Source organism: Physeter macrocephalus, chromosome 14 (genome assembly GCF_002837175.3).
Source record: "Physeter macrocephalus isolate SW-GA chromosome 14, ASM283717v5, whole genome shotgun sequence".
In the NCBI taxonomy this organism is placed as follows: domain Eukaryota; kingdom Metazoa; phylum Chordata; class Mammalia; order Artiodactyla; family Physeteridae; genus Physeter; species Physeter macrocephalus.
The window spans coordinates 94,958,801-94,984,724 of NC_041227.1; the positions used below are offsets into that span (position 1 = coordinate 94,958,801).

At 38.2% G+C, this 25,924-nt stretch overlaps 1 protein-coding gene across 6 annotated transcripts in view; it reads right to left on the bottom strand.

Moving 5' to 3' along the window:
• Positions 1-25,924, bottom strand: part of NLK (nemo like kinase) — a 148,613-nt gene that overhangs the window by 17,937 nt on the left and 104,752 nt on the right. For all 6 annotated transcript variants that reach the window (XR_003683248.2, XR_003683250.2, XR_003683249.2 and 3 more), the window contains exons 4-6: positions 7,440-7,546; positions 5,858-5,943; positions 1,524-1,733 (exon numbers count right to left, since the gene is read on the bottom strand). Coding sequence is in view for 2 of the 6 variants with exons in the window: in XM_007121767.4 (XP_007121829.1) it covers positions 1,524-1,733; positions 5,858-5,943; positions 7,440-7,546 (403 nt within the window). In the remaining 4 variants the exon portion in view is untranslated. The remainder of the gene's footprint in view (positions 1-1,523; positions 1,734-5,857; positions 5,944-7,439; positions 7,547-25,924) is intronic.

Here is a 25,924-nt window from a genome sequence, read left to right on the forward strand (position 1 = left end):
GAGAAATAAATTTAAATGTTGATCAGAGCATATAGAGTTTCTAATGTATCAGTTAACAATTCTTGGTAGATAGAGCATAAAGGAAATGATTTCATTTTTGGTCAAGTGCATGAATTATTTACAAAGATACACAATAGTTAGGGTGATCTTTTAAAACGTGATCAATCAAATCTTAACACTCCCTTGCTCAAAACCCTTGCTCAAAACCAGAGAGCTTTCCATCACACTTTGGACAGAATAAAATCCAAAGTCCTTATCAGGTCTCCATGGTCAGGCTCTTTCTCTCTGACCTCATCTCTTACATACTCTTCCTTAATCAAGCCATCCCCCCAACACGCCACACTTGTTCCTGCCTCAAAGGGCTTTGTTATGCTGGTTGTCCCTTTTGTCCCAGGTATGCTCCTGGCCTCACCTCCATCCAGGCACCTTCTGGTTGTCCCTTTTCCTGGAATACTTCTTCCCGGTATCTTGCTCCCTCATTTCACTTGGGTCACTCCTCAAATGTTATCCCTTCAAAGAGTCCTTTAGCACTGCTCTGCTCCACCATCATTCTCTATCCCTAACCTGGTTTAATTTTTTCTTCACAGAATTTATCATTACTTGGGATTATATTTATTGGTATACTTATTTTCTATCTCATGTGCAAGTTTCACAAAGCTTTGTCTTATTTATGGCTGTATCCCTCACACCCTGGCACACCACCACCACCACCATCATAACTGCTAACATTTACTAAGTGCTTACTAGACCCCAGGCCTTACTTTCAGCTTTACTACTTCATTTAATCTGCACAACAATCCTCAGGAACAGTTTAACTTGCCCAAGATTTGATAGATAGCAAATGGCAGAGCTAGGATTTGAACCCACCAATTTGATTCTACGGCCTGACTCATCATCGTTACATTATTCTCATGCAAGCAATATTGTTAAAATTTATGAATAAAAAATACTTAGGAATTACCCCAAAGAAAATATGGGTAGTAATGAATTAGCTATAAAGACAGACAGTTAAAGTATAATATCATGAACGGTTTCCTAAAGCTACAGTTTAATCAGCTCCTGATGGTCTCTGCCACACTTAAATATTTTAGCTCAATAAAGGTTAGAAAGGGGTTTCTAAATGTTCATATTTAAAGAAGTGAACACTTAAAATTTATATTCTAAGCACAAAGTGTACATTAAGTCACCAAATACATTTTCATGTCAGATCCATTCAGTTAGAAAGAACAGAGGCCCTCTAACCACTGAAGATTACACCTGTGCAAACTGTTACACTGGAGTCTGCTGCCATGCATCAGTGCGTGTAATCAAGTCAACATTCCCTCTAATAGGCTCGTAAGTTGCAAAATCAATCTCTCTGTAATCTTCAACTTCATAACTTTCTGAATTTTAAGTGAACTTGAATTTGCTAAAAGCAATTTAGACAGTACAATGAATAAGCCCAAGACATGTGTGCAAGATGGTTTTTCCTTTAAATCTGTAACAGAATTGAAAAGCTCCTAAAGCCTAAAGTGAAATCATACCTGCTGAATGGGACTCTGTGCCTGAAACAGTATTCTTCGTCCTAGTAGTTCTGCAAAGATACATCCGACAGACCAGATGTCAATAGCATTGCTGTAATGACGGCTGCCCATCAGGATTTCCGGAGCCCGATAATACTGAGTAACAACTTCCTGAGTCATGTGACGGGATTCATCTAATTCTTCCACTCTGGCCAATCCAAAATCACAAATCTAAATAGAAAAGATTATCAAAATATTGTCAACCAAATATATTTACAAGTGAAAAAGTAAAACAAAATAACCAAAAACTAAAATCTTGATAGACCTCTGAACTTTGAGAAGTTTTCAATGATATAGGCAGAGTATATTTGTGTCAATATAATTTGATCTTATTTGAATGAAAGGGAAGAAAAGTCTCAAACTTGCATATTTCTATATAAAATGATGTATTTTAAAGATATGCTTTTCACTTTTCATCTGTTTTCAACTGTAACTAACTAAACAAACAAAAAGCAGCTGAATGCACACTTCTAGGTTTAATGAACAAATCAAGCTAATTTATTTTCAAGGCTGGATTATGGAGGAAGATATTACAAGGAAAATCTTGAAGACCTCCTGAGCTAACTATGTTCACTATCTTCTGTTTGTTTGTTTTTGGCCGCACCACATGGCTTGCAGGATCTTGGCTCCCCCCACCAGAGATGGAACCTGCGGCCCCGGCAGTGAAAGCGCCAAGTCCTAACCACTAGACTGGAGGAAATTCCCATATGTTCACTATCTCAATGGAATATATATAGTAAAATTTCTTTAAAGCTATGGGTTTCAAACAGAGTCCTGCTGAATCCAGTTCTGAGGAGGTACTTCAGGAGTTCCGTAAACATTTTACCTAAACTTCACATGTATCTATTTAAAATACACACTCAAATGTGTGAATATGTCAAAATGTAGCACTGTAGAATACCAATGCTAACAGGTTCCTTCATTTCTTCACACCATAAACATTTAATTAACTGAGTGCCTGTTATATTTTAGACAGTATGCTAGAGCTTGGAGACATAATGGTAAATGAGAAAGACTGGTTAATTTACGTGCAGGCCTAGGAATAAATCTTTTTTTGCTCTTTCTGTTTTAAGTGAAAAGTATTTGGAGGTTGCAAGGTGAGCTGTTAGTAAATAGCAGCAGTGCAACTTCTGCTTATTTTCAGGAATTAAGATTTTCTTGATACTGGGCAACCAAAATAAAAACTGGGAGCACTGAGGATGAGATAATTGAGGAATGACCATCTAAGCTCCAGTGTTCTCACTGATTAGCTCTGAGTCAGTATTATAAGGGACAAAATAACACTTTTTATCTGTCTTCTAAGTTGAGGTCCCAGCATAATATTTCATTTGAAAAAAGGGTCTGGAGACTTAAAAAAACTTGAAAACCACTGCTTTAAAGAAAACAAATTTTACCCCTAATTTTTGGCGATCCTCTCTTTTTATCTTGAATGTACTATGTCTGGTCACATCAAATGAATTCATGTTTGTATGTGAGGATGAAGAAGTATAAAGCCAACATCTTTAAAACTTAAAAATGAAAGTAAATTTCCAGACCACACAGAAAAAACTATACCAAAAAGGAAAAAAGGCATATGTTGTTTACCAAACCCTCCCAAAGGCCAGTGTTCAAATAACACGTAATATTTAAACGCTCTATTACTTGGCAAAAAATTTTAGGATATCTTTTAAAACAAAATAAAACTAAAGGAAAGGACTTAAATCCCCTTTATTTTTCTTGTCTTTATACTAAAAAGAAAAAAAAACCCAACCAACCACCTACCCAGCAGAAAATGTTTTCTCTTATAAAACAGATCTGGAATCATTTTTGGCAATTTATCTGGAAGACAGGCTAAATTCAAAGTAAGAAGCTTATATGGTCAGATAACTAAAAAGGTATTGCGATTTCCAGCAAAATTATCTGTTTTGTGCCTAATAGTAAACGAAATATATTCACAATCTGAAAGGACATTAATTTAAAAAAAATGTTTTATCATAATTATTTTCTATGCATTTTTACGTTTGAGAAGAGAGAATTAGCATCAGTAGACTGGCACTCTACTCTGGCTTTTAAAAGTAGGCTGCTAAGACAAGTTAAAGGAACAGAGCAAAATTTCAATTTGTTCTGATCTGTATGTTGTTTATTCATAAATGACATTTTCTTTTAGTTACTCATTCATGTAGCCAGAGGTTACAATACCATAACGATTTGGAAAATGGACTGCAAGCAGTTAATGGCATCAAGCATGACAGATTCTACACAAATGCTTTGTGAAGTTCTCCAACCAGAAACTGAAAGAAGAAGAAACTGGCTTAAATTGTCATAAAGTGATTTGGTATGAATAAGACAAAGAATTCCTGACTATAAGGTATTTAAAAAAAAAAAAAAACAAAAAAACAGGATTTATTTATTTATTTATTTATAAAATCTTTATTTATTTATTTTTGGCTGTGTTGGGTCTTCATTGCTGTGCACGGGCTTTCTCTAGATGCGGAGAGGGGGGGCTACTCTTCATTGCAGTGCGCAGGCTTCTCATTGCGGTGGCTTCTCTTGTTGTGGAGCACAGGCTCTAGGCACACGGGCTTCAGTAATTGAAACATGCAGGCTCAGCAGTTGTGGCTCGCGGGCTCTAGAGCGCAGACTCAATAGTTGTGGTGCACAGGCTTAGCTGCTCCACGGCATGTGGGATTTTCCTGGACCAGGGCTCGAACCTGTGTCCCCTGCATTGGCAGGCAGATTCTTAACCACTGCGCCACCAGGGAAGTCCCTGACTATATAACGTTCTTAATTTTTTTTTTTTTAAGAATTAAAATAGGTTATGGGGATAGGTTACAGCTCTTTTAATTTTTTTATTTTTATTTTAAAATATTTATTTATTTGGCTGCACCTGGTTTTAGTTGCCACATGCGGGATCTAGTTCCCTGACCAGGGATTGAACCTGGGCCCCTGCACTGGGTGCGTGGAGTCTTAACCACTGGACCACCAGGGAAGTCCCTACAGCTCTTTTTAAAAAGTGTAAAGGTGGCAGGGGAATGAACTCAATGACCTATAGAAGGAATATTTACTTTAGTGGTTTTTGGGACAATTAATTTTCTGTGGAAACAAAAGAATGAACTACAATATTAGTTGTTTTCAGGGAAGATATGAAAAATAGGTGTTTTAAATCTTTCTAGAGTTAAAACAGGAACAGAGTCCTTCAAGGATAGAGTGAAGGGAAATTTTTTATTCAAAAGCAGTATAACACATCAGCTTTTGAAGAAAACTGGCCCACAGTTTAAAGAAAGCATTTAAGATAAAACTGAAATTCATTTATATACTTGGTTTTAAGGTTTAGTTTAACTGCCAACAAGCTAAGTACTAATGACAGTCTTGATTATGTTTAAAATAAGACAACATTTATAAACAGTTCTTTTCTTTTTCAAATATATCAGTTGAAATGTTAAGAATATTTACTGTAGACTGAAGCACCATATAATACTTTAGCCACTCATAAAATAAGAGGAGTTTTAATTTGCTTACACAGAGATGACTCAACTCTAGGAAGGCCCTTATCTCTAATTTCTATGATAGGGAATAATATGGTGGCCCCCTCACTATTTAGGAGTTCTGCTAATACACATCTCTATCAGGGGTAGGGTATATGTACACATGTGGATTTTGCTATTTGTGAGTCACTCTAACAAAAGACAATGGGTGGGGATGGTACTGGGTTAAGAATAAAAAACTGAAATTGACATCTTGAGATTTGCAGGCTGCTAACCATAATAAATCCTGTAATCAATACCCCTTCAGAGGGATAACTGAGAATTGGTTACTCTATACCGTGGAAATACATTTGACCTGGCTTAGTATTTTCACTTTTAAATGTTTCTATTTCCCTACTTTGCTGCCTCAGCCAAACAGCATATAAAAATGTTAGCTGTGCAAAAACATAGACAGTCTTCTTAGAAGCCACACTTGATTCTTACATAAGTAGAAGCTTACTGGTCTTCCAATCTTTCTTCTGATATACACTTCCTTTATAATGGAACAATCTGAAAAGAAATCACCTTCTCTATTCTTATTTCTAGTCACACTGAAATTCCAATTCCAATGTTTCCAAAACATGTGCAAAGTATCACGAAGAAACCATGAGCCAAGACTACAAATTAGTTACTATGTCCATGACTAGTGATATTGCTAGAGAACACTGGGTTCTTTAATTTTTGGTAAAGTGATGAAAATAAATTTAACCATTTCTTTCACAAAAACATGTTCTTAAACATGCCTTGACGTTCCAATTTTTTCTTCCATGTTTAAATAAACTGAAAAACTACCTTTAGAACACAGTTGCTGTTCACAAGGAGATTCCCTGGCTTAATGTCTCGATGTAAAATGCCAGCTGAATGGAGGTATTTCAAACCTGAAACAACAAACAGATTTAACTGCAGACACTTAATTCCTTTTACTCAACCAATGATTTGGGGAAAACCAAAGAAACAAGAGTACAGGATTTGAAGTTGTTCTCTAAATAACTGCATAATGAACATTATTAAAAGCTGGACTTAGTCCTACGTCAAAAAACTACATTTTGCTACAGTAAGATAAAATGTCATCAAAGGTTTGCACAGTCTAGAGATAATGTCTATAATTCAAAAGGTTATTGAGGTTTAAGTATATAGATAAGCGTTCCAAGCACTGGAGTTAAGGCTGATCAGACCAATAACCTTGAATTGTTCACAAGTGTGGCTACTGGAGCTCTGCTATTGATACTCTCAACCTGTGATTGTGAGCTGCTCCCACAATATAGCTCCCATCAACCAGCAGGGAGCCTTTCCCAGGACAGATCTTCAATGATGAGACAAAATTCAGAAACTTGCCCAGGTTTGTTGGTAGTATTCTCCACCACTAAGAATCAAGAGGGTAATTAATTACTTTAAAAATATTTTTGACATCTCGAAAGTGTAGGCTTTAGCACTGCTAAAGATCACAGCTTCCAGGCTGAGTCTTCAGAATAAAATATAGCAAATCCCATTTTTTTTACAAGTGTGAAAAAAAGATCCAATATCCAGTATCTCCCCTCTACCCCGACCCCACCCCCATCCCCAAATATCAACAAATCTATAGAAGGTGAACTTTCTAGCTTTAACACTGTGTATGTGCTTTAATTCTTTTGGCAGATGCTTGTCAATTTTTATAAATAATGTCTTAATTCTTTGAATCCCATGGGAGAAAAAAAGTACTTTACTAGGTAAGAAAACTGTTTCAGCTTTAAACAACTCTCCATTTGTAATGGCAAAATTCTGAAGGACACACCTGATGGCCAGAGGAAGCTCCAACAATGTCAGCCCAAATCACTTTTCTGTCAAGTCAGTGCTCTTTAATGAGCCAGCCTAGAGAATTAGTTAGCTGGCTGTTTCTATCAGTCTCCTCCATGCTTGAAGAGTCATTTTGCTTTTCTAGAGTTGAACTCAGGCATGCCTGCCAACACTCAGGCCAGGCCCACCTACTGCTGGCTTGAAGAATGTATGTTATCCATAGGCAACACAGTTCCTTTTCTATTTAGTCATCTGATGCCAGCCACACACTCCTACTAAAGGCTGTTTAATGGAAACTTTGTGACAAAGCATTCCTGTTTGACAAACCGTCTTGCTTATTTACCTCCCTATATCAACCCCCTCGACTACCTAATGAATTAGATAGGGCCTTCTCTTCCATCACTGAAAATAAGAACCACTTGGCTACCCTTAAAAGCCCCTTATTTAACATCAAGTATAGAAATTATTAAATATACCTTGGTCAAAAGAAAGAAGTTGTTAGGGAAGAAGTAAGCTTGGAAGGTCAGATTAGTTCAAATGAAAAGCAAAACATTTAATTTATACAGTGACACTACCTTTTTCTTCATAAAGAAAATCTTACCTCGCAAAATCTGATAAAGAAAAACTTTGACATGATCTGAGCTGAGTGGTTGAGGAGAGACGATAATTTTATGTAGGTCACTCTGCATCAATTCTGTGACAACATATCTTGAGGTTTCAAGTTAAGGAGAGTTCCGAGAATTCGGCCCCCAATCCCTGCAAAGTAGGTACCAGGTCTAAATAACTTCTGTTCTTAAGGCTGGAAAAAGCTTAGGGCAAGAAAGCTTCTAGACAGCATGAAAGAGGTGACAATTCCAGCCCTCACAAGATAAAACACTGCCCAAACTAAAGAATTTTAAAAAGTTAGAAGTAAACAACCAAGTGACTTCACTATAATTAGCATTATAAAAGAGAAAAACAAGGGTAAATATTTTCAACGACAGCTGGGCCAGGTAGAGTGTGAAGACCAGTCTGAGGGTCTATTCAGACATGTTACTGGAGTGTCCTTTGAACCCCAAGAGAGGGTTGTTGGTCTCACCCTAGGCCACCATGGCACCAATGGAAAAGATGACAACCTACCTATCAACTGTGGCTTAAGTTACTCTATAAAGCATGGTACTCCTAAAAATACGCAAAATGGTTAGTTCAAATCCAAATCTCTCTACAATCTTCACAACTGAATTCTTTCATTATTTAACTTTTTATACATTTATACTTCCCTTACTAAATTTTAAGCTTCCCATGCTTTGCACTCTGTTATACCCTCAGGGTTTTGCTCAATCAACACAAGGCAGATGATCAAAGGCTGGGGCGCAGGGAGCAATGGAGATGGGAATTCAGGACTCTTGTGAAGGCATCACCTTTTGCTTTATCTAGAAAAGGAAAGATTCATGCCTTACTCTGCCTGCAGTTAAGAACTCCTTAAAAGTCTGGGTGAGTTTTATGATTTAAATTATATAAGCTTCCTTAAGACAAGGGGAGAGGGCCTTTGACTTTAGGAGGCTCCTACCAGGATTCAAATTCTTTTGACACCTTGTAAAAGTCAGTTTCACAATCTGAGTATAACAGTAAGGCTTCCCTGGCCCTGTGCACCTGAAAGCAGGGAAAGGCAAGACAAAAAAATGTCAGTTATTTTGCTTTCTTACATAGTTCCTCAGATCCTAAAATTCTTCTTCCAGAAAGATATTATGGAGGCTGTAGTCTTAGGGTGCTTACCATTAGCTATAAATGAACTAAGAGGTCCTGGGGCTCTTGTTTTAGCATTTACATGCTTGTTTTAAGGGTAAATGCTGGGCTTATAAAAATAAAGACGAGAAGGTATCTGCCTTCAAAACTTAAATTTTCAAAAAGTGATGTTAGGTTTTGTATCTTACCCTTATGAGCTTTAAAAAGTCTCTTGTAGTAAGTGATTATTATTTGGGGAGAAGGATTTAAAAACACTTCTAATTTAATGTTTTAGCAAAAACAGGTAGGAAAAGGGACAACTTGGGAGTAAGGGAGAATAATTGATAATACTCGACACACCATAGTTGGAAACGCCCTCCTCCTTGAGACATTTTCTTCAACTGGCTAGCAGGACACCCAACTGTTGACTTTCCTTCTCCCTCTCTGGTTCTTTCTTCTCAGTCCTCCTTTGTTGGGGCTCTTTCCCAAGCACTTAATGTTGAAATGCCCCAGGGCTTGGTCCTCTTCTCTCTCTCTTTTTTTGGTCATGCAGCATGGCTTTTGGGATCTTAGTTCCCCAACCAGGGACTGAACCTGGGCCCGTGGCAGTGAAGGCACAGAGTTCTAACTACTGGACCGCCAGGGAAGTCCCTGGTCCTCTTCTCTTTCGATACTCACTCTCTAGGGTAATGGGATCCAGTCCCATGACTTTAAATAACATCCATGCTGATGACTCCCAACTTTGTATCTCTAGTTAATCTTCTTTCCTTAAGTCCAGACTTGTCTATCAAACTGTCTACTCATCATCTCCACGGGATGTCTAATTGATAGCTCGAACTAACACGTCCAAGATGTGTTCTCTATCTTTCCCCCACCACACACTTTCTGGGTGCAGGCTTTCCCACAGCAAACCTATTTTTCCAGCAAGTTGGTCACACCACAAACCACAGACCTTGGAGTCAACCTTGATCCCTCTCTCACTCTGCCTCCAATCCTACTGGTTCTTTCAAAACTTAGCCACAGAATTAGACCACTTCTTATCATGTCCACTATTACCAGCCTGGCCCAAGACCCCTAGATTTCTAAAACACAGTAGCCAGAATACATTTTTCACTGTTATATTTTGTCTGTATGTTGAGTCACTTTATTATATAGAAAATGCAATTTTAAGGTTTTTATACTCTAAGGTTTAATTTTTATGTTAGGTTTTATTAACCAGGCTCTTTCCAAAGAAATTAGTGAGGAAATGAGATTTGGCATGTAGAATCTCCTTATAGGAGTTTTCAGTGACATGTTAGAATCTTTCTATAAGATGATACACATCAGTTAAATTACAATATTATTATCAAGGTTAGATTTAGTTATCTTCTTAATAGTTAAAAAATTGTTTTGCTTATAAAAATTTCCAAACACACAGAAAACTTGAAAGAATTAAACAGTGATCACCATATATATGCCTACCACCTAGATTTACACTTAACGTTTTGTCCTATTTGTTTCAGTGCATATTTATCCATCCATGGCCCTTTCCATTCATCAATTCATCTTATTTTTTAGATGCACTCCACATAAATCATGCTTTAGAACGAAAGCCAGATTATGTCACTTTCCTGCAAAACCTTCCCATTTCATATAGAGGAAAAGTCAAAGTCCTTAAAATGTCCTTGCAGGGCCATAAATGATCTGGCTTTCTTCCTTCTCTAACCTCCTGTCACTTTCCTCTTTGCTGTTCTCTGAAAATGCTAGACACACACTAACCTTAGGCCTTTCCTTTTTCTCTGCCTGGACTGTGCTTCCCCAGACATCTACTTGGCTAACTCTTTCACCTCCTTTGTATCTTTGCTTCAATTTTATCTTTCGATTGAGGCCAACTCTGACTACTCTAACAATGTGTCCTGCATACCTCGTCCAGTTGCTATCCCCTCGCACAGCCCTACTTTTTCTTTTCTCCTTTAGTATTTATCCTACATAATTTACTTATTACATCTATTGTTTGTCTCCCCAATCCTTCTCCATGAGGGCAAGGGTTTTTTCTCTGTATTGTTCACAAGTCTACCCAAAAGTCTCAGAAGAAACAATGCCTACATATAGTTAAGTCCCCTGTAAATATCTGAATGAATGAATATATATTGAGCACCTACTAGGTATCAGCCACTCCATTAAGTATTTTAAATATATCATCTCATCTAATTTCCATGGCAATCCTACAAGATAGGTAGTGGTATCCCCAATTACAGATGAGAAAATTGAGGCTAACAGAAGGCAAGTAACCTGCCTAAGGTTACATAATAGTGAAATGGACTGTTTAAATTGTTTCAATGGCCCTACACAATTTAGGATTTTACCTTCTTTTCTTGTGAGTTATATTTTTAAAAACTCTAATAACATATACTAAATGTTCAGTGTTCTTTATAGAAGAATTTCAGCTAATAAATACAGAAGTAATGATAGATTAGGGGAAAAAAAAATCACTGTTTTGCAACCTCTATGACACCATGGATCTAAGGTACCAATTATCAATGGTTGGTAAAACCACTTGAAAGGAATGAGACCCACAGCAACTCAATCCATCACTCAATCTTAGCAGCACTTATTGTGGGACACGATATTATGTCCCTGTGATATACACACCACTGCCTAGAAAATATTCATGTCTTAAAAAACAATATAATCAATCTCCTAGTCCTAATTATCAGTTTACTAGAAATATGGGAAATAAAAAGACATCATGAGGAAGCAGTCAGCTAACCACACAATGTGGATCACTCTCCAGGAAGAATATCTCCAAAAAATCAATGAGAAAGAAAGAATGAAAGAAAGAAAGAAAGTAAGAAAGAAGGGGGGGGGCGTTGTGAGGAGAAGGGAAGGGAGGAATGTTTGGGATAAAAAGTCTCAAGAAATATAATAACCAAATGCAATGTATGTACTTTGTTTAGATCCTGATTCAAACAAACCTGATTAAAAAAAGAGATCTTTGAGGCAATCAGGGGATAGTAAGGAATTAGCTAATTTTATTAGGTTATGATGTTTATGTTTTTAAGGCCCTTACCAGTTAGAAATGCACATTTAAGTATTTTTAGGTAAAATAATGTGATAGTTGGGATCTACTTTAAAATAATACAGCTCTCCATTCCCCCTCCTCTCAATAAAAAGGAAATGAGACTGGAAAAATGATTAGTAATTGCTTAAGCTGGGTATTGTGTATATGATAGATATTATACTATTGTCTCTCCTGTGTATTTTAAAAAATTTTCCAAAATAGTTAAAAAAAAAAAAATTCATCACAGAACTAGGGAAATACAAAGAAGCCAAAGAGTATAAAAACTACATAGAATCCTACCTCTTTGAATTAACCTATAATATCTTCATGTAAATGTTGTGTATGCATACCTATATGTATATCTAAAACTGGGATTATAGCATACACATGGCTTTGCTGCCTGTTTTCTTGCAGAATTTTTATTACTGTAGAGGATTCTAATGTATGGATATATTTATAATTCATTTAACCAATCTGTCGTTGAAAATCCAAGTTATTTCTAATTTTTAAAACTATTTTAAATAACGATGAGATAATTATCTTACATATATAGCTTTATGTGACTCTGATTATTTCCTAGTGATATATTCCTTGTAGTGGAATTATCGTGACAAAGTAGATAATATTTTATATATATATATATATATATACACATACACACATATATATTTTTTAATTTAAAATATCTTGTGAATATCTTTCCATGGTATACAATTCTTTTATATCATTTAAAGTGCTTAAATAGGGACTTCCCTGGTGGCGCAGTGGTTAAGAATCTGCCTGCCAATGCAGGGGACACAGGTTCAAGCCCTGGTCCGGGAAGATCCCAGATGCCACGGAGCAACTAAGCCCGTGCGCCACAACTACTGAGCTTGTGCTCTAGAGCTCGTGAGCCACAACTACTGAAGCTCGCGTGCCTAGAGCCCATGTTCCACAACGAGAAGCCACCGCAATGAGAAGCCTGTGCACCGCAACGAAGAGTAGCCCCCTCTCGCTGCAACTAGAGAAAGCCTGTACGCAGCAATGAAGACCCAACGCAGCTCCCCGCCCACCGCCAAAAAAAGTGCTTAAATAGTATTCCAATTTATGTAATATGTCATGACTTAAGCAATCTCCTATCAATTGGCCTTTAGGTTATTACTGTTTTGACTGTAATGTAGCTTTGTGGGGGGGGGCGGGGGCGGCATAGAGCTTAAATTTTGTTTCACGAAGGATCAATTACGTATAGAACCTCTCTCTTGGGTTAATCCATTTCTCTAGAGAAGAGCCGTCCAAACTTCTGTCTTGGAGGGTACAGGCCAGGTTGCCAGTGTTCTGTATAAGTGGGGGATGGGGTCAAAGACACCACAGCTCCGCTCATGCTGTCTCCAGGGAATAAAGCATTATATGGTCTCCTGCGGAACAGGAGACGATCTGAACATTTGAACATCTTACTACTTCTTACACAGGCTTGCAACCAATTCTGTGTTTAGGCCTACCTGCATCCCTACTTTCTGAGATACTTGATGCCTCCAAACCCTGAGCTGCTCTGATGTTCTGAGCAAGAACGAACTTGTTTCTGGGTTCTCATTACTGCCAGCAGAGGTTTCTGCCTCTTCTAGTTTGAGTTCCTAACCCTTTACTGACATTTTAGGGGGGCTGCAGGAAGAACTGGCAGTAAAGATTTGTGTTCTATCAACTGTGTTTTCAGATTGAAAACTGTTTACATGTTTATTGGCCATATATATATGTGTGAGTATGAGAGAGGGAAAAAGAGAGGAAGAGTGAGAGAGAGACTTGTTTCTTTTCTTTACTCAATTTTCTACTGGTGTGATAATTTATTTGTAAAAGTGCCTTACATATTAAGGATATTAACCCTCTTGTATATACTAACAATTTTTCCCACTAGGAAATCTTAATCATAGGATAGAGACAGGAAAAAACTTCTATTTGCACCATTAAGCCTTAATCAGAAGTCCTAATATTCCTGAGTTGGTTCCAGAAATCTTAAGGGATGAAAACAAAGGAACATTACACGGAAAAAAACCAAGACAGAACAAAACCAGAAAAACTTCACAACTGCTATCCCTGTACTAAGTACTATCAACTTGCAGATTTACTGAGGGAAAAAAAATTCCTAAAGAGAGTACTCATCTGTATGGGATGTCAGCCATGTCTTCTGAGTTTATTGACAATTTTTTCTTCCTGCTAGGATTGAAAAGTTCTTGCATGGAAGTGAAGAGCAGGTTATATTCTATTCTGCCTCACATATCTATAAAACAGGCAGCCAAGTTGCGATTCCAGAATCTTTACTGTTACTGGTGACAGTTGGTATGCATGCAAACAGCAGAGAGAAAACATCTTAATTTTCAAGTTATCAGGTTGAACTCTCAGTGCTGGCACTTGAAAAATCTTACTTTGACTTATAAAAGGAACGAATTGATAAAAAAGCCAAAAACAGAGAATAAGTATGAAATAATGTCATATGCTTTCTTCTAACAGTGGCTACATTTTCAAAGAAAAGGAAAAAGCAAAACACTGTCTGGCTGGAATGGGTACTGTTCTAATCAGATATTTTATAAATAATTACTAATTTCAGAAAAAATTCTTACGTTTCACTTAGCATTACGAAACATATATTTCCAGATCAGGGTGTTGTCCACATCCTAGACCTGTTGGATTTGAACTGACAATGTTGGACCATTTTGACAAACAAAAATAGTAATTTCGGGCTTCCCTGGTGGCGCAGCGGTTGAGAGTCCGCCTGCCGATGCAGGGGACACGGGTTCGTGCCCCGGTCCGGGAAGATCCCACATGCCGCGGAGCGGCTAGGCCCGTGAGTCCTGGCCGCTGAGTCTGCGCATCTGGAGCCTGTGCTCCGCAACAGGAGAGGCCACAACAGTGAGAGGCCTGCGTACCACAAAAAAAAAAAAAAAAAAAAAAAAAAAGTAATTTCACATTGTTCAACCTAACACAGAGCAAAGTATTACCAGATATCAAAAAACCCCTGAAAAACAAGGCTTTCAAAATTAATATAAAACATGATTTCAAGTGGTAAGTCAATTCTTCTATACTAAGAGCCCATACATATGTGCACAGTTTCTTATAAAATATAAACCAGCAGGTAGGTATTCCCTCTGCTAAATTTACGCAAATAACTAGATTACTATGTTACTGTCCTCAGGATCTGTGAATTTAAAAAACCTTTCATTCAATCTCCTGTTATAATATTTAAGAAAGAAGAGTTTAGAAGAGTGTTACTTTCATATCTCTGCTTCTTGAGAAGATGACATGCTGGGTTAAAAAAAAAATGAGGGTAGGTTAATAAACTCTTAATTTAACCAGGAAGTCCAGAGCAAAACCACATACAGCCCTGTCTACCTTGACCATTTTGTTTACCTTTGTGCAGAGATGCTTTCCCCTCCTCTAATATCTTTTAAACATAAAAGTCTGAGAAATTTTAAATGTATGATTTTTACAAAGTGATTAAAACAGCCACTCTGCAGAGAGGAAGTTCTGTCAAGCTTTCGTTTAGCAAAGTAAATTCTTCAGGGTTGAAATGAATATTTTTCACCTCACGAATAAAAGCATTTTTTTCTTCACAGAAAACAAGCCAACGACCAGGCCAACCTTAAAAAATTTTATTTCTCTGGAAAATACAATTCCTGAATTTGGAGACTTAACAATATAGCTGCAGAAATTTAGAAGCAACACACACCACTTTATGATAAGGTTTCTGCTTTGCTCTAGCAGAAATCCTCTGAAGTCTCAATCCCTAGCATAATGTCTCCCAGATGTCTCAACTAGTTGCCATGCCAACTAAAGCAGCTTAAATTAAATGAGGGCCTGAAAAGGCACCTGCATCACTCCAGGTCTGTTGCGCATTAAATAAAGCTCTCTTGACAGGGACTCAGAGGTGCCATTAACTTGAACAGCAGCTATCTGATTATTGTTTCTGAGTAATTTAATGAGGGTCTCCAAACAAGAAGAAAAACAGGGTGCTCTTTCCCTCTCCCGGTCCTAAATGGGACAGCCTCTCCAACAGCCGGTGCACCCACTGGGTCAATGACTTTGCTATGGCCTTTTAAGTTAGCATTGGGTAAAGGTAAAACACAGGACCAAAGTTAGGACTTTCAGGAGAATATCAGCAGATTAACCATTTTCCCTTATTAAAACTCATCATTAAAAATATGGTTGTAAAAAACACACTGTGCATGGTATGCCAACCTCAGAGCGATCTGAACAGCGCTGCTATAAATTGCTGCTGATTGCAGCAATTAGTTAAGTAGCTCCATGAAATATGGATTTCAAAATGTACTGATTTGCTTCAGAAAAACGAATGATGCAAATTAACAATTACAAATGCAAGGGTGGGGGCGGGGGGGGTGTATGGCAGCTCTTGATGCCTCAGGTGCCCAAGAGACACAAACATTTCTGTTGTTTTAAAGAGTTAATTGTGTATGGTTTTTTTGTTTTGGTAATACTGACATTTCAGAAGCTTCTTTATATATAACAGGGTAGAAAACAGTCCCTTTGCTGCTTTCTCAATTATTAGTCAATGGGGAATATCACCTAAGAGAAACACAAACTTCAGCTAGAGAGGTTATGTGATTTACCCAAGGTCACATTCAGTCCCGACTCCTAGTCTGGTGCTCTCTCTACCCAACCAAGCTGCTTCCCATAGCAGCTTGCCTACTATTCCCATTTCTTAACCAAATGTCTCCACAACATGCAGATTACTTTGAAATAAAGAATAGCTGAATTACTTTTAATTACGCGCTATGAGGAGAAGAAAAGGAGAAAGGAAACTAACTTTCTGTTGAAGCTACTTATGTTCCACTTTATATGTCATCTCATTTAATCCTCACTACAATACCTAATTTGTAACTATTTCTATTAAGATATGAGCACATCGAGGCTGGGACAGGTTAAGCTGCTGACACAGAGCTCGGATTCAAACCCAGATTGTCATGATTTCTAAGACTGACCCTTTCCATGAAATTCTGCCTCACTCTGTTTACTATCAAGAGAGAAAATGAAATCCATAAGACTGACATTATTTGCATGTTGCAAAAACCAGGTTCCAAGCAAAAATCAGAAAATCAGTACTGCATTTCATGATGTGACTTTCAGAATCCCTCCTTTGCCATGTGTCTTCAAATGGGAAGTCACTCTCTTCGTTCTTCAACAAATATTCTCAACAGCAGCATATGCCAGACACCGTTCTAGACACTGGAAATTTGATGGTCTAGAAGAATGTCACTGCTGTCACTGAGTTCATAGCCCACCAAGGGAGATGGACAATTAAACAAGCAATTACAACAGATTCACTCAAAGATCACAACAGGGTTATGGCTGTTAATCTCATAAAGCCCCTTAGGCACTGCTTTGGGATTGAATACGCCAGATTTGCCATCACACAGCCAACAGGAGTAAGAGAAACAAAGTAGCACAACCAAGAAATATTCTTCTAAAAAGATAAATCTCTAAATTATTAGAATTGCTAAATTCCAATAACTACAGAGATTTAAACCTTTAGTTAAACATGTGAGAAACCATCAAGATTTCTTCAGCTCCTACTGAACTTCTAATGAGATACACATTCTAACTGGCAATTTGCCTATATCTATAAAAACACATACATACTTTCCTTAGGTTTCCTAAAATGGTTCACCTTAAGACTTTTTAAAAAACACATGAGAAATAACAAAAATAAAAGCAACTAACACTTATTGAGCTTTCTCTATGTGCCAGGCACTTTCTAAGCACTTTATACGAATTATCTCTATGAGTTCTCACAGCACAAGTGGTAGGTTATTTTAGAGACTACTTGTTCTCTTTTTGAGTTTTAGTCTTTCCTTTTGGAAGGAACTGAATCCGAAGATGTCTGAAGTAACTGCCCAAATCCACACAAGTACTCTTATTAATTTCTTCTAGGATCTGTAGTCTTAGTTCTGTTATTAGTAGGCCACAACCTCAAATAAGAAGCAATCCCACCGTTTGCTGAAGGATGATCTCAGTTTGGTGAAAAATATTTTTGAACCTACTATGTGCCACTTTTAACATAGGTCACCTCATTTAATCCTCATAACAACCTGGAACTACTCCCATGCAACAGATCTAGGCTGGGGGTGAAGGAATGTCAGGTGGACAGGCTAAATAATGATACTCCTTTGGCCAGTAACTGAAAAATAATACAAAGGTTAAAAAAAAAATCATAGAGGCAAGTTTTTCTACCTTATACTTTCTTTGCCTCTGTCTCTTTCTACCTCCTGAGTTACTTCCTTCAAGTCTTATTCCTTTCACCCTTTTTTCTTTCTTTTTTTTTTTTTTTAATTTATTTTTGGCCACTCCGTGTGGCACGTGTGATCTTAATTCCCCAACCAGGGATCAAACCCATGCCCCCTGCATTGGAAGGGTGGAGTCTTAACCACTGGACTGCCAGGGAAGTCCCCTTCCACCCTTCTTAGTCAAATTACAAAGCTAAAATTGACAATTCATTAAACATTTTCCTGTACCTATGAATCATGTATGCTTACAAGTGCATAGCTTCATATTCCCTTTTTTTTTTAATGGATAAGGAGAATTTTAAAAATTCACGTGCACACACGTCTGTGTACATATAAAGAAGTCCCAGCTAACTTTTTGTGTGTGGTGGGGTAGAGGGTTGGGCTAGTAGTCCTTGAGAAGAAAATGGGAAAAAAAGAAAAAAAACTGAACTAGAAAAATCTCTGAACCAGAGATTGCTGGAAACATAGGACAGGCTTTGGTGGGAGATCTAAATTGAAAATATGTTTATATATTATATTACATTAGATATGGTAAGAAATAAACAAGTCTCTACTAAATGAAATCTGCCACAGATGGGGTATTAATTTTGCTTTTGGTTACAATCTTCTTTTTCTTGCACAAAGTTTTTATTAAATTTTTTTCCCATTCTTTCCTTCTTTTATTAAAAAAAATCTGGATTTTGAAATTATGGAAGCATGTCACCATTAATGAGTTATAAATTCAACCTTACTGATATGATGTTCTTTAGAATAATGCACATCAGTGTCAAGAGCTGAGTTGTTAGTGCATAGAGCCCAAATATAATATGCAGGACACCCTGCTAGACTCCCACAAAGGTTGCTGAGGAATAAAATGTGTTCATGGAGAACAGAGGTTGAAGCAGGAAAAAGCAAAAATAAGCAAAAATGAGGAAGGAATGTATTAGAGATACCAGAAAGGCAGAGAAAAGGGAGGAGTGTTTAGGATTAAAAACAGTTTAGTACAATTTTCTTTGATGCAAAAAAGGATTATGGGCAAGATGACTAGGGAACTAATATAGATGGATAGAGCCTGGCAGTCAACTACCCCTCAATGGTAAGCCTCCCCTGACCTCTTGCTCCAATTAAAACAAATCTGTACTACAATCAACATTTGTCTAACCCACCTTTATGATGCTGCATCTATTTTAGGAAGTAATAATTTAAGAATGCATGATAATCAGCCTCATGCCAGAAAGCCTGACTACTCCAACTGTCAAGTAATTCTGCAGAAAAAGCTACATAATCACCACAGAAACAAATGCTGACATCAAATTCTGACCTTCAATTATGAGTAAGATGATTGAGTCCGCTTCTGTTTTTAGGAGTCATGATTACTCAGGCAGTCTCAGAGGCTGCAGGACTGGTGCCAACAGCATTTTTGTTTAACCACCATCATTAGCATCAATAAATACTGACTAGGTACCAAGTGGGTGTAGAGAGCATGCTAACTCAATGACAAAACAGAGAAAAAAGATGGATGAATGCAAGGCAACATTCAAGAGATTAGAAGAAGCCTGAGATTGATGTGTAAAAATCAGGTAGAGAAAACAAGAAGGAAGCAAAAAGATTTTAATGTACACAGCCACAGAAGCTTGATCAAAAAAGAAAAATAGCTGATATTTATTGAGAGTTTTCTATGTGTCAGACTTCCAGCTTAAACTTAATTTGCCTCATCTACCCCTAATTACTCTAAGTAAGTCCTATTAAGATTCCCATTACACAAATAAGTGAAGAGGTTTAGAGAGGTGAAGGCACTAGCCAGAGGTCATAGCTGGTACACAGAGGAGTTGCTGCTAAATCCCAGCTTTTGTTCTTGACCTGTGCTCTGTCTTTCAAAAGATGAAACCTCAAAGAAGGTGAACAAAATAATTCTACTTAAGAAGAGAGCATATTTTTAAAATGAGGAGTTAAATGGGTTTAGGCAGTGTGGTGTAGGCTTTGGAATCAAAGACCAGGTTTGAATCTCGACTCGGTCACTTACTAGCTTGGTAACATTAGGCAAGTTAAATAACTTCTCTGAGTTTGTTTTTACTTTTATAAAAGAGGCAAAATGAAAATAAAAAGAAAGAAGGAGGCACAACGATACCTACTACACAGGGTTACTGCCGGGTTTAGATGTATGTGAATCACAAATAAATGCCTGGCACATAGGGAAGAGTGATTACGTGGAAGCTGCTGCTACCATCATCACCATTGTTATGGGAAGAACACATGTGACTATGTTCTTATCTCCTCCTAACATCCCTCCCCCCCACCCTAAGAAAAAGCCAAAGGAAATAAGTAAAAAAAAAAACAACACACACACAAAACAGGCAACCAATTTAAAAAGCTCTTTTAAGGTACTGATCTTAAAAAGAAAGATCAGAATCTCAAAAGGATATCACTGCTGAAAAGGAAAATTATATTCACTTCTTATTAATGGGGTCTCATGTATTAGTTTTCTTGGCACCAAAAACACTATGTCCGGGCTTCCCTGGTGGCGCAGTGGTTGAGAGTCCGCCTGCCGATGCAGGGGACACGGGTTCGTGCCCCGGTCCGGGAGGATCCCACATGCCGCGGAGCGGCTGGGCCCGTGAGCCATGGCCGCTGAGCCTGCGCGTCTGGAGCCTGTGCTCTGCGACGGGAGAGGCCACAACAGTTAGAGGCCCGCGTACCGCAAAAAAACAAACAAACAAACAAAAAAACACTATGTCCATTCGTGATAGTCACATTCCTTCATAAGAGGACAAAACCCTTTTCTTAGACCAAGAAAAGTTTTCTACAGGGCATACTGCGTATTACTTTTGAGAAAGAACTAGGGTTCGTTTTGGACAGATTGGAAACTCAAGGGAGCAATTAAAAGTGTTAATCTCTGTGAGACCTCCACACAGGGGACTCCTGGTTTTGGTAAAGGGCTTCTAGTAACCTGAAGAATTTCTCAGTCTGAGCTCAGGGTGGTAAAAATTAGCTATCACCCTGGTTTCCCCTAACTGATTAGTATTCCACATATCCAAAACAACACACACATGAAACAAAACTCTGCTTGGCTCATGCATATCATATTTCCTTTGGAAAAATGCCACTTCAACCTAATCCTATTATCTACCATCTGGGTTCTTTTGCCACCTCTAAGTGATGTAGCAGTAAGAGGAAAACTGTCAATAAAACACATAATTATTAAACCTATCACCAACAATTCAGTGCTCTTAATTTTTAATAATGACATTCATATATTATACAGAGAGAAAACCAATATAATAAGTAGTACATAAATAAATTGTACTCTGGCTAAAATACAGATTTGTGCTAGTGCACTGTAGGTCTATTAAGTTCCTTGAAGTACTGCTCTCAAGTAAATTGAGTTGGTAGCTGGAGACCCAGCTGGTCTATGAAGTGGCTAAAAGCCTCACTGCTTCCCCATATCCTCCAATTTAGGCAGGTCTGATATATTTAGTGGCTTCTGAAACCTCTGGGCATGTAACACATGCCTCCCTGGTGTCTACCAACCTTAAAAAATAGAAATAAAGTCAGAACAGTGGGATAGGACAAAAAGATCAAATAAATAGTGCTACGAGCATCCCTAAACTCTCATACCTGAATTAAGTGTGTCAATAGGCTAATAATCAGAAGGTTAACCAGTTCAAGAGAATGATAATGGGGTTATTTAGGTATGGCTTTGTTGTTATTCATTATTACCCTCTATTAGTTGGGAAGCCTGACAGCATTTCATTCCCACCAGCTGGGAAGTTTTAGAGGTATATTTATTTTGTAATAGAGGTGAAAAGACTAGATTCTAGCTTTAGACTTTTTTTGGCTTCATCTGAAACACACGTGTTTCAAAGAGCTGGTGTGAATAAGTTGCTCTGACTATAGCGACTCTCTTCAAAGCAGAGGGAAAAAAATTCCAACTGTGAGCTGGAACTTTAAACAGTTCTTTTAAAACAACCTCAGGATTTGCTAGTACACTAAGGCCAAGGTAATCTTTGTGTAGTCAGGAAGGGACTACTACTAGGAGATGTGGCTACTACTTTAGGGCATAACAAGGGGAGTGGTTCTGGGACTGTAGGTTGAAGGAGGAGATTAGGTCTTACCTTTCTAATTAATAAGAAAGGTCTGGTTAAGGTAATGGAAAAAGAAAAAGTAGTAAGAAAGATATAATGTGGATGCAGTCTGGATGGAAGGCTTGCAGCTGCTAGCGAGTTGTATACAGAATATATTTTCTGGTAAGAGGAGACCACGTAAGGGAATATGAGGTACTGAGGTTGACAACCCATTCCTCATTAACAGTTCACATCTTATTAAGACAAAAAATCTTTCTATAATTAGGCTAGGTCTGTTACTGACAGACCATATGAAAGTCCATTTGTTTGTGATGAGTACTTGTTAATGCCATCTGTTGGTAGTTGGCTTGACACACTTTGCATCACAAAGTTCATAGGAGTTCCTATTGTCTTCTAGCTTCACTAAGTTCTACTTCCTCTGTAAGGCCTTTCCTTACTACTTTTATAGCACTTATTAAGTGCCAGGTACTGTTCTATTTAACTATCCCAATTTACTCCTCAAAATAACTTTATGAGGTAGGTACTGTTATAATTTTCATTTTATTAACCAGGAAATTGAGGCACAGAGAGGTTAAGTAACTTGCCCACGAAAACACAGGTTGGACTTCTCTGGTGGCGCAGTGGTTGAGAGTCTGCCTGCCAATGCAGGGGACACGGGTTCGAGCCCTGGTCCGGGAAGATCCCACATGCCGCGGAGCAACTAAGCCCGTGCACCACAGCTACTAAGCCTGTACTCTGGAGCCTGTGAGCCACAACTACTGAGCCCGCATGCCACAACTGCTGAAGCCTGCAAGCCTAGAGCCCGTGCTCCGCAACAAGAGAAGCCACTGCAATGAGAAGCCTGCGCACCACAACAAAGAGTAGCCCCCACTCGCCACAACTACAGAAAGCCTGTGTGCAGCAACGAAGACCCAACGCAGCCAAAAACCAAAAACCAAAAACCAAAAAAACCCAGAAAACACAGGTAGTAAGAGGCAAAGCTGCAATTCAAATCTAGGCGGTCTGGTTCCTGACTCCATGCTCTTTGCCACTACGATAGATTTTCTATTACCTCAAGCTAGCAGAATGCTGACTAGGTCGGCCCTGAACTGATGACAAAGATTTGGAAATAAACAGAGGATAAGGAGCTTGTTCCCATTTCATGATGTGATAGTAAGTCACCAAACTCAAGACTGCTCTTGTCAGGCAGCAGAACTAACGGATGATGAGAGTATGGCAAGCAGAAGTGGAGATGGCACTGATTTTAGAGTGCTGTTATTTAGGCTCCAACATCAAGAACATGCATTGGAGGAGCCACCAAGGCTTTGTAAGGAGAAGAAAGGGAGATACTTGGTGGTCAATTTCCTAATATAACAATCCTCTAAGAATATGTAATGAAGGCCAGTTTTCCATATTCTCATGTTCAGGCCTGCCAGTCAGTCTATAACTTATATTGTTTCTACCTCTCAGACAAAAGAGAATAAAGCTGATTCATTACCCAGCTTCTACAGTCAGTAAAAACCAGGGGAATTTATAAACTATTATGAATAAATGACTGCTGTTGATAAGGGCTATGCAAATATTTCATAAGCACTGCTATATAAGTACTTTAATAATAGAGAGCTAACCATTCTGGACAGCTCAAGTTGTGCATATATGTGAAAATCTGTGATGTGGTCTTATGTAAAAAAAACTACCTATCAGCTTCAAAAACTCTGGCCATCTAGAGTTCCGAACTACAGCGGCTGACCTGTCTGCTTAACTGAAGTCTGAGAACACATTTAATGTTCTATGTGCGATCAGCAACTGAGGTTGTGTGAGAAACTATTAATGATGTGTTAAAAGCCTTCAGATAGCAAAATAAGGGTATTTAACTGGTTTAGCTGGGTTGGGAGAAGAAAATGGAGAACCTGCTGTATCAAATTATTTTCTACAGAATGAATACAGACAGAAAGCTTTGAAAACACAATTTTAATCCCTGACTTCAGATATTAAAAACTGGACAATTCTTTCTTCCATTTCATTCTGGAAAGAGACCAACAGTAAGCCAAATTATAAAAAAGAAATCTTGCAATATTAAATATTTATCAAGTAGGAGCCATCCATGTTGGTCAACAGTTTTACAACTATTTGTTTTAAAGTCTTCATCTTTATGCAATATGAGTTAAAACAAATATGAAAATCAGGTGATTTTTCCCAAAGGACATGGTGAATTTTTGGTTTAATAAACTATAGTATGTAGATACCCAAGTCTGATTCCTGAAGCCACAGATTCTCTTATATGAAAAGTCCAAGAATGACAGTTAAAATATTCTTAAACTCACATTAAGCACTAATTCTGAAATCCTGCCATTCCTGTTGGAAGGAAAAATCTCACAACCATAAATATGGGAGACTTAACAGTATCCTTTTCCTCACATTTTTTTCTTCCAAAATCAGGTCCACAGAGGAGGGAAATTTCAACCTCGATCTCAGATATATAACTGCCTCTGAAATAAAAACGAGGGCATTAAATAGCATGGATAATGAAAATCTGGTTTATGGGTATTGTTGATTTCAAACAATGCTTTCCACGTGAAAGAAAAACAGCAATGCATCACAGAGAAAATTGCTTTCTCTGGTAACAAATGGTCAGCGCTAAATCTCATCATCTTCTTTGCTACAAAAATCATGGGCGTCTTTAAAACCAGAAAAAAATTGGTGTGTGCTTCAATTAGAATCACTGACCTTTTCTGAAGCATGCCGGTGCTTCTCTATAGAAATCAATGGAATAAAAGGTCACGGTGTTAAAATGTTTGAATATAACAATCTCTTTCCCAGGCTAAGGCAAATTCCTCTTCTTTTTAAGGTAATTAATTTGTTGTACAGAATATAAAAAATCAAAAAATAAAAACTACCTTTAATTTGCGATTTGAAATTGAGTAAAAAAAGAAAAAGAAGTCTATTCTACCACCAGAAAAAAAGAAAAAAAACCCTGAAAAAGTTGTCATTCTACATCCCCTGTCATGGCCCAGAAAATTCTGTTGGCTGAGTCCTTGTCACTAAGGCTATAACCACAAATGCAATGAAACAGAAAAAGCATCCTAGAAAATATTACGTTATTTCGAACCTCAGCTCTTTTCTTCCCAAAGTACCCTAGAGAAGGCAAAGGCAAGCTTCTGTGTCTGTCAAATGTAGGTGGTAGAGCCTGGGATTACTAATCTTCCATCATCACAGCCCTCCAAAGCAAATAAATTCACGTATACACAAACCCAGACATTAAGAGTCAAGGAACAGGATTTCCCTGGTGGCCGCAGCGGTTAAGAATCTGCCTGCTAATGCAGGGGACATGGGTTCGAGCCCTGGTCCAGGAAGATCCCACGTGCCGTGGAGCAACGAAGCCCGTGTACCACAACTACTGAGCCCACAAGCTACAGCTACTGAAGCCCGCACTCCTAGAGCCTGTGCTCTGCAACAAAGACAAGCCACTGCAATGAGAAGACCTCGCACGGAAACGAAGAGTAGCCCCCGCTTGCTGCAACTAGAGAAAGTCCGCAAGCAGCAACAAAGACCCAACACAGCCAAAAATTGAAAAAAAAAAAAAAAAAAGGGCTGATAAGTAGAGAAGGAGTAAGCTGCCTTCTTCTCTCCTACCCTTTCCAGGCTATAGTTGGTCCCACTGCTATGCTCAAAAACCTCTTAAAAAATATACGACAGAAGCTAATTCCACATTCCCTCATCCTTGTCTTTTCTAGCAGCCTATACGACAATCCTGATTTTAGCTACATGACACAAAACGCTAGTTTACATTTGTGTATTCAAATTCTCCCAGGTGGTCACTGGTAACTTCAACATTCATAATGAGAATCATTCCAGTGCTTCAGTCTAGTGGATCCCAACCCCGAGGCCACATTAAGTTCACTGGAGGGAAGTTTAAAAAAAAAACTGACTGGGCTTTCCTGGTGGCGCAGTGGTTGAGAGTCCGCCTGCCGATGCAGGGGACACGGGTTCGTGCCCCGGTCCGGGAGGATCCCACATGCCGCGGAGCGGCTGG